At 43.9% G+C, this 8,604-nt stretch overlaps 1 protein-coding gene across 2 annotated transcripts; it reads right to left on the bottom strand.

Annotated features, from left to right (window-relative positions):
* Positions 1–429: 429 nt before the first annotated feature.
* Positions 430–8,007, bottom strand: vamp4 (vesicle-associated membrane protein 4). Of its 2 annotated transcripts, XM_026346226.1 has the most exons (9): positions 7,822–8,007; positions 7,052–7,193; positions 6,509–6,610; positions 5,015–5,061; positions 4,774–4,824; positions 3,775–3,875; positions 1,963–2,042; positions 1,821–1,872; positions 430–1,727 (listed from the first exon to the last, which is right to left on the bottom strand). In XM_026346226.1, the coding sequence occupies exons 2-9, from the start codon at positions 7,052–7,054 to the stop codon at positions 1,702–1,704; spliced, it is 462 nt and encodes a 153-aa protein (XP_026202011.1). In that variant the 5' UTR covers positions 7,055–7,193; positions 7,822–8,007; the 3' UTR covers positions 430–1,701. The 2 variants fall into 2 exon arrangements, with proteins under 2 accessions (XP_026202011.1, XP_026202012.1); XM_026346227.1 differs by lacking the exon at positions 7,052–7,193.
* Positions 8,008–8,604: the final 597 nt, after the last annotated feature.

The following is an 8,604-nucleotide window of genomic DNA, read 5'->3' as shown; positions in this document are numbered from 1 at the left end:
AGTAAATGACACGAAACGACCTCCGCCTGCTTCTTCATCTTCAAAGCTGAAATAAAAGCCAGGCCAGTTGAATTTATACTCTGTCAGAAGGTTTAGGCAGTGATGGCTGAGCAAAGGGCAAAGCTGTCGCTGTGTGTTTGCATCCACCGCCCTGTGAGGACAAGAGTAGCAGCTCTGTCAGAATAATAACGCTTTGTCTGCTCCATCCCCTCCAACGTCAGGACCACCTTAGGATTCAGCCCAGCCAGTAAAGTCACTGGCTGATAACGTGGTCGGGTAATTAGAGGAGGGCGAGAACGGAGGGACGGCATTACCATTTGTTTTCTTCACCTCTGTCACTCCTCTCCCTCAGTTCCCCTTTCATCTCAAATCTCTGATTTTTCCATTTTTCTCTAAACTAACTGATGAAACCAGACTGAAGCCGACAAGCACACTTTAAAATCACTTTATTACAGAGCCAAAAGGATCAGTATATCACAGTCTTCCAATGCAATGCCAGAGTATTGTACATCATTACAGAGTCAATATTTACAGCTAAAATAAATTACATTAAAAAGAATAAAATGACCATGTATTATACAGTTAATTAATTCAGACATAATAACATCTAGTTTTGTTTCACAGCTCGACTTTAATCTGGCACTACTTAAATAACCCCTCCTTAAATGCAAAGTAACAGCACAGCGGGATAAAGTTTCCCTTTTGTGTTGATGAAAATGCCAGTTTCCATACAGAGCATCACACTGAGCAGCAAAAGTAAAAACTTAGTGAAAAAAAAAGAAAGACAAAAGCGGTTTTAAAACCATACAGAACCGTCTGCAGGGTGACAAACGGTTTAATGTCACTAGCAGGAAAGTAGGACAGCCGTGACCAAACCGGCCCAGAGCTCAGCACAACCGAGGAGGAAGGTGAGAGGTTCAGAGAGGAGAGCTGTGAGGAGACATTCATAACCTGGACGTTTTGGTATGACGGGGTCCTGCTGCACAGTATAACAAGCTATCAGGGGGCATGTGGAAATGGAAAGCAGTGATTGTATGTAGCAGAATCAAGTCTGAGCCGATGGCATTCAGACCACAATCATTTGCACTTTAGAGGAAGTGGAATCAGCTTCTGCGAGATGGTCTTATTAAATGTAAAAGAAGCCACTCTTGACTGTGCAGGTGAGCCTCAGATGTTGACCTCTCCTTGTGTCAGTGGGACGAAGCACACTAGGAATCGTGTGTGGACATCTGAGGTTCACGTGGTGCAGCGTCTTTGTGTGAAGGGTTGAGGCAGCTGGGATGGATTCACTGCCTTTACAGTATCTGGAGTTTTCCTATTATGGATGGCAAAGCCGGAGCTCTACGTGTGATATGCACCATGGGATGGAGTACTCCTTCACACTGACTAGAGGGCTGAGAGTCAGCGCTTTCTGCTAAGCTGCATGAAAACATCTCCCCAGTTCGGTCTCCCCTGCTCCTTTTCTGTAGCTTAGTTTTAAGCCAGGGATCAAACTGAGCCTTAGTACCGACCTCACAGAGCATTTGAGTAGAAATGCCAACAGTAAGATTTGTACTAAGGGCAAGTTGAGGTCAGATCCTTGAGGATACACAGGCTGACACTGAGGAGGGTGTGGGAAACTGGCTGGCGCCCCCTAGCTGGAGTGGAGGACTGTGTGCAGAGGACAGACAGAGAGGATACAGCCTATGTCCTTGTCAGACATTAGCGATATCGCAGGATCACCGGAACTGAAAGAGAGAACGCAGAGAGAACGTTAAAGGAGAAGTTCGGCATCATTGTGCGAATATCACCAGTGCTCATGTGTTTAGTCCGGTACTCACTTATGATAATGAGCAGGAGAGCGACCACGACCAAGGCGATAATCATCTTCATCTGTGGAATAAGAGACACACATAGTAAACACATCCAGTCATAATCCTAATCCCACCTCTGGCTCTGGAGACGACACCAAACACACCCCACCTTCATGTCTCTCCACCACATCCTCCTGTGCAGCTGTTTGGCTCGGCTACTGAAGGCGGACGCGTTGTCCGATAGGCTCTCTGGAGCATCACGTGACGGCGGCAGCAGGCGGACGAGGACACGTGAGGGGAAAAAAATCATTTAAAGAGCATGTTAAATTTAAAAAAAAAAAACATCTGTTCATCTTAAAGTAAACAATGACCCGGCAAACGCTTTCGCTTTGATGAGTGATAAGGCCGACCCAACGGCCTGGCTCTGCGCTGTGCATGTGCACGCTGATGCGTTCGAGTTATGTAAGTCTTAGCTCTGCTGCTGAGATCATTCCCATGAACGCCCCCTGTTTTCAAAAAGTTAACTGTTGGCATGAAATGTTGAACAACAAATTGTCATATGTACACACAATAGAGCAGAAACACGTTTCTTCCAGCTTCCTCTCTTGTGTCCCTGTTGTGTCATCACTCTCCAAACTGCTCAGCACCCCACTCTGTGTCTTTCTGTTTCTTGGATACTGTTGTTAACTGGATGCTTATGCATGTTAACAGGTTTCAGCTCCTGAGCCTGCAGAGCTCTACTTGTCCAAGCTCTTGTCCCTCCATCATGTGTCTGCAGTTTCCATGTCCACGTGCCGGTTAACGACCTGACACTACTCCAAAGAGGTGCGCCCAGACGGGGCTTCTGAGAGGCTGGAATTTAACAGGAGGTTGCCCACACACTGCAAGTGTCAGACACAGGGGCGTATATTGCTCACATAAAGACAACTATTAAGAATAACAGGGGCTGCAGAGACACGTAAATACAACAAGACCCGCAAAAGCCCAAAGACTCTCGTCCTAACATGCCACGCAAACGTGTTCCAGATGTGTGTCATTGTCTCGGTTAGCTGCTCGACATGACAGAGACAAGCTGTTATATAACTCTGTGCGGATGTCAGGACGCAACAAACACGAGCGCCTCAGCCTCGTCGCTTCCTCTGTGCAGGAGATGAAGCAGACGGGTGGGTGCCTTGTTGCATGTGTGTAAAGCTGTGTGAGGGAGCGATGTCCGACACACCTGCTTCGTATTCACAGACTGGAAAAGGAAAGTGCGCTTTTAAAAAGCTCCAGACACGCACACCTGGTAAAACACTAAACCTGGGTGTATCATTTACACCTTTAAAGTGTTTCGACGTGGCCTACATTCACAAAGTCTGTACAAGATCGTTTAAGTGTTGGACTACACCTGGAAAAATGAGTGGTGTTAATGTGACGTGTAAAACTCCAAATGCTAATATTGGATTTTTGTATGTTGGTAAATGGAACATCACTGGGTCTTGGTCTGTTGGTCAGGCTAAACAAAACACTGGAAGACATCACACTCTGGCAGTCTGGGAAATCATAACAGCATTTTTCACAACTTCAGGACAATGTGGCGTTTGTACTGTAGCTGCAGTTAGATAAACATGTCGGGTTATGATTAATTTACAGCCTGACAAAGAAACGGTATATGCAGAAAAGCTACAAAGCCAGAACACATTGGACAGAAGCCTCCAAATACAGTATTTCATGCAGATCATTCGCCTGGTCTTGCTTGAATCTGGAGTTTCCATGACGGAAGACGCTTTGAGACTGATGCCAGTGATCCTGGCAAGTTCCCAAGAGTCATATTTATTGATTTAAGTAGGAACAATCTCTGTCCTTCACTAATAATCACACTGAATGCTACGGGCGTTACAAATACGTTTTCAATGCTGCTTCTGTTGTGTTACTTGTTAAACTTCATTTTAATTTGCACATGAGGACAGAAACAAGCACTCGCTGTTCCACTGTGACCCACCTGACTTGTCCTGCAGGTCGTCAAGACGTTCGCCCCTCTCTATCACCTTGGAGATGTTCTCCTGCATCACGTCGATCACCTCATCAACCTGCGACTGCACCCTGAGGACACACGATTGGCGTGAGACAGACAATCAGAATTAACAGAGGTAAAGTATTAATAGGTTGAATTTGTCAGCGATTCTTTTTTTTTTCTTTTGGTAACCGAGCGCAGCACAAAGCACCTGTTTTTCCACTATATCCTCCCGTCTATATCCACTCTTGTCCAGTTGGCAAGTAATAAAAAGCCTGTCTAATGGCTTCAGCCTCACTGTGACCTGTTTGCAGCTGTTGAGTATCTGGAGAATTATGCTCAAATTTTTGTTTTGCTCACATTACCCATACCTGAGCATGATATGACTAGTCCAGATTTGTATAGTCTAACAAACGGTCACATTTTCCAGCACCGTTTAACTGATTGTTCCAAACAAAGGGCTCCAGGAAGGGATCAGTCTTTTAGCTTCAACTTGATTACATGTTGAAAGCAGCAATGTTAAACGTGCACAACCACGGCCGGAGCATGAGCTGCCACAAACACATACAAACACACTTTGAAGACTTGGCCACAGAATGACGGCAGTACAGACCCCGAGCCCTGTGCACAAACCACTCCTGGAATCCGTCCTGGTGGCTTCTAGTTTCATGTGCTCACAACAATGACAAACAGTGAGGTATGAAGGGAGAATGGAGAACGACTCTATGTGCCAGACGGCCTCAACAATGATCTCCTCTGTTCCCTGTCTGTCTCTGACCTGAGGGTTAATGTGGAAACAGACTGTGGAGGGACCGAGACGTCCTGAGAAGGTTGCACAACAACCTGCACGCGACGCATTCTCTTTTACAGCTTCTGGTAAACACGGCGGCTCACAGTTACATAACCCCATCACCAAAACTCACGGTGCTGGTAATACAGCTCTGACCTCTGGCTGTTAGCTGTAATGAGGCATGTGTTAGTACTTACTGCTTTAGTTTGTCATTCTGTGGTCCAAACCTGGGTCCTGAGGGCCCTCTCCTAGAAAACAGACGTTCACGAAGCCAAAGTTACCAAAACTTTATTTTCCTGTTGATTTTGTGTTTTTAGGTTTGTGAACTTATATATAAGTTCACAGTTTTAATATTATTGCACAATATTGTTATTTTATGAATGATGAACTGTAACGCTGCTATTTTTGTGTTATTGGGATGTTTCGTCACAAACTCACAGGAAGAAGTCCTCCTCTTCGTCAGAGTCCTCTTCCAGCAGGTTCCTCTGTAAATAAGAACAAGGTCAGAGGTCAATCAAGGATTAGCTCTCCCTGCAGACAGAAAGCTTTTCTGCTGTTATGGAGCGAGTTCTGTGTGTGTCCACATTTCCATTGTTCTTTCAACAATTCTGGACGCCTGATTACAACAACTTCAAGCTCTGGTGAAGATGAAACCAACCTGATAAAGACCAACAAGTTGAAAGGGTCAAACTAATGGATGTGAGGGATTGAACTGTTTCGAGCACCAAAATCGTGTCCATTTTGATGAGTTTTGGTCAGTCAGGGTAGATTCCTGGCATTCTTGACTAGGTATAAAAGAGGCTGCGCTGACTCCACCAGAGGCCGTTTTGTTTCTGTACTAATGCTTTTTCCGTCTGTCTTTGAAAGACTGATAACGGTCTAGAACTCCTGAACATCTAACCCTTACAAGGACAATCGCTTTATTAAGAATCCCTAAAGGATCTGAACAGATTCAAACAAAAGAACAGATCATTCCTTGTTCTTCATTGAAAACACCGCAGCGATTACAGCCATGTGTGAAGCTCCGATGGCTTTAATAAGGGCAAAAAGCACCCTGCTTAAAATGCTATTCATAGAGAATAGCATCTGCATTGAATTCTCACAGGAGCAGTGGACCAGGAGGAGCAGGAATTAATCTGTTTCTCATTGGATGGCAGACAGCTGGACTGCAGGGGGCAAGAAATATACTGAATCTTTGGGAATTATGTGCATTTATGTATAGATTTGGGTCAGATCCTCATCTAGTAACAGTTATAAAGAAACTATTCTAAAATTCAGTGTACTCTAATATAACATACATAGGTGAAATCTCCACCCTTTCATTCATGGTAACTGTCTCCATAACATCCAATCAAGACCACTGGCTATTCCTAAACATTTATTTTCTAGTAAATACACTGTTATCAAAAGACAAACGCTGGGAGGATGGTGGCCACATGACCATAAACAACTTTATACGTTCTGGCAGCACCAGCCTCAGACTGTACAACCTCTATCATTCTTTCCACTGCCTAGGATGAGCGACGTGAAGGGAACTGTTAGCTATTATCAGAGGACAAGAGGCAGAGAAGAGAAGCATGGAGGTGGAAAACAGCATTTCATGATCCTAGTCTGCCCGTAAGCATAGCTTTGATCCTAGTTCAACACGAGAGCAAAAACAAGATCACACGGTGGAAACAGAGTACTGAACGAAGAGTCGGAGGGAGGAAATCAGAGGTGAAGGCATGTGGGAGGGATGATCACACTGATGAGGTCCAGATCATCTGCCCACAGGAGTTTCTGGAGTTTATTCCATTTATCTTTTTGAATACTCACACCTCCTGTTTTGTTCTTTGTTTTACAGCTCCACTGTCATTAGTCAGTAATGAAACACTGGTTACTAGGGATGTTTTTAACAGGATGTGACACTGCTTTCATCTGTGTATCTCTCACCCTCTCACTGCGAATGGATCCCGTGACCTCGTCGTCATTGAGATGTCGTTTAAACTTGGGAGGCATGTTGTCTTCAGGCTGCTCCTCCCGATCTGGTTCCCTCTGTAGGAGAGGAAGAGGAGAAGGCCATCAGTTGGGATGTGCAGCAATGTTGAGTGCTTCAACACAGCCAATCAGACACCTGCACTGAGCCACAGTGGTCCTGTTGTTCTTGTGTGTTACGTATGGTAATTTGGTTTTTTTGAGTATTAATGAAAGGAAAGGTCATCGTTGCTGTTTGTGCCTTTGGACAAATAACTGAACTGGGATGTCGAATGTAAAAAACATGCCTCCAATTACACCCGCCCAGAGTCTATGTTTGGGTGTTACAATATGTTCCAAGCAACTCAGAACATAATGGTGCCTCAATAAAGTGCCTCTGTGACGCTGAACTAAACAACATGTGATCCTCAGGCCCCGCTGTAATGAACAGGGGGAAACACAGAGCTCTGATCTTTCATTCACACACACAAACTAATCCCAATCCAACAGTACAACTTATACCATTGACTCCAGTTCGCTCTGACACTGTGGGTTTCTCAGCAGCGTCCTTTTCTGGCACTGCAGTTGGAAAAAGGCCTTTCAGCGGCCCGGAGAGGAGGAGAAGTTTCCAATAAACAGAGGAGAAGGGAAGCAGCGGACAGGGCTGTACGTGAAGCAGCAACAGCATGAAGAGACACAGAAAGAGAAAGAGGAGAAGCCAAGTCTAACATGTTAAGAGTCGCAGAAGGAATATGTGGAAAACTATTTACAATAGAAATGAAAAAATAAGCTCAGTAAATAAAAAAATACAGCATTATCTCCACATCGAAGTGGTGATTTTCAGGACTGGATATAAACAGAAATCATGGAAACCAAAAGAGAGGACAGTAGATTATTAATAACCACAATCAATTCATGAATTGGACCTTAAGAGAATGATTTTTTATAGAGGATTTCCTATTAATGTGATGTTTAAAGTCAGAACATTATGTATTTAGAAGAGGAAGTAACGTTGTTGTTTGAAGCTCAGCTGTGATTATATCACAGCCTTTGACTGGTTGGCTGTATATCTACATTTAAGCACATAAAACACGGAAGACAATGTTATCTACCAGACGTAGCTTTAACCAACACTACACCACAAATAACTGATATAAAGGAACCGATGTTGACTCCACCGTCTCCAGCTACTCGCTCCTTTTACTGTTTCTGACAGGCCGCTTGGTCCATTGACATATTCATCTACCCTGCTAAGCTAAGCTAAAGCTAATGGTGCTAACGTTGCCAGCTACCTTCTGTTTCCGACAAGATCCGATGCTCGATGCAGGCGAACACTAACACACAGAAACTCGAGTATTAAAGCGAGCTTTTGAATGGCTTCCTGGTGTTATCTGATTTATTTTAAGCGCTGTCCGGACGAGGAGACGGGATTATCATTATGGATGCTAGGTGGATGCTGATCCGTCCTCCGTGTCTGAATCAGCTGACCAGGAAATGGTCACAGAGACAGCTGGAGGAGGAGACACGCTGCTACAGATGCTTGGCAGCGTCGTATATGTATATGTATATGTTCATCGTCCTTTTTATTTGTCGTGCAGCAAATATCCAAATTCCTTGTATAAAAATATGCTAACTCGTTAGCAATATAGCCTAAATAAATTGGTACATGAATTGAAGTCCTTGTACTTACCTCGATTATTTCAATTTTGTTGTTTTTTCCGCTTATTCTGATTTTACATGTGAGACCCGATCAGTTAAAATCTAATATATGAAAATATCTAACATTATTATAGAGTATACTCAGTATAGTTTAGTTATACTCAGTTTATTACCACTCACAGGCGCAATTTTCTGTACTTGTGCTTCTGATACTTTAAGCAACTAGACTAATAAATAAAAAAAATATTTTTTTAAAAGTTACTCAAGTACATTTAACTTTAGCAGATTTGCTTGGGATTAAACATTTTATTCTGCTGAAGCTCGTTTCACCTGAGTGGAGTCTCTGCTCTCTACCACCGCTAGTTTGGGCAGTTTGTTTGTTTGCCTGTAGGTGGCAGCAGTGCGCCCGGCGTGTG

Source organism: Anabas testudineus, chromosome 4 (assembly GCF_900324465.2).
Source record: "Anabas testudineus chromosome 4, fAnaTes1.2, whole genome shotgun sequence".
Taxonomy (NCBI): Eukaryota; Metazoa; Chordata; class Actinopteri; order Anabantiformes; family Anabantidae; genus Anabas; species Anabas testudineus.
This window is presented reverse-complemented; position numbering and strand designations above follow the sequence as displayed.

What these genes read in the sequence shown, in the direction of transcription:
- vamp4 (XM_026346226.1), bottom strand. An exon ending in GAAGAGGAGGACTTCTTCCT is followed by an intron (nt 4,825 to 5,014) that starts GTGAGTTTGTGA and finishes TCTGTTTTCTAG; the next exon opens with GAGAGGGCCCTCAGGACCCA. An exon ending in TCTCCTGCTCATTATCATAA is followed by an intron (nt 1,728 to 1,820) that starts GTGAGTACCGGA and finishes TCTCTCTTTCAG; the next exon opens with TTCCGGTGATCCTGCGATAT.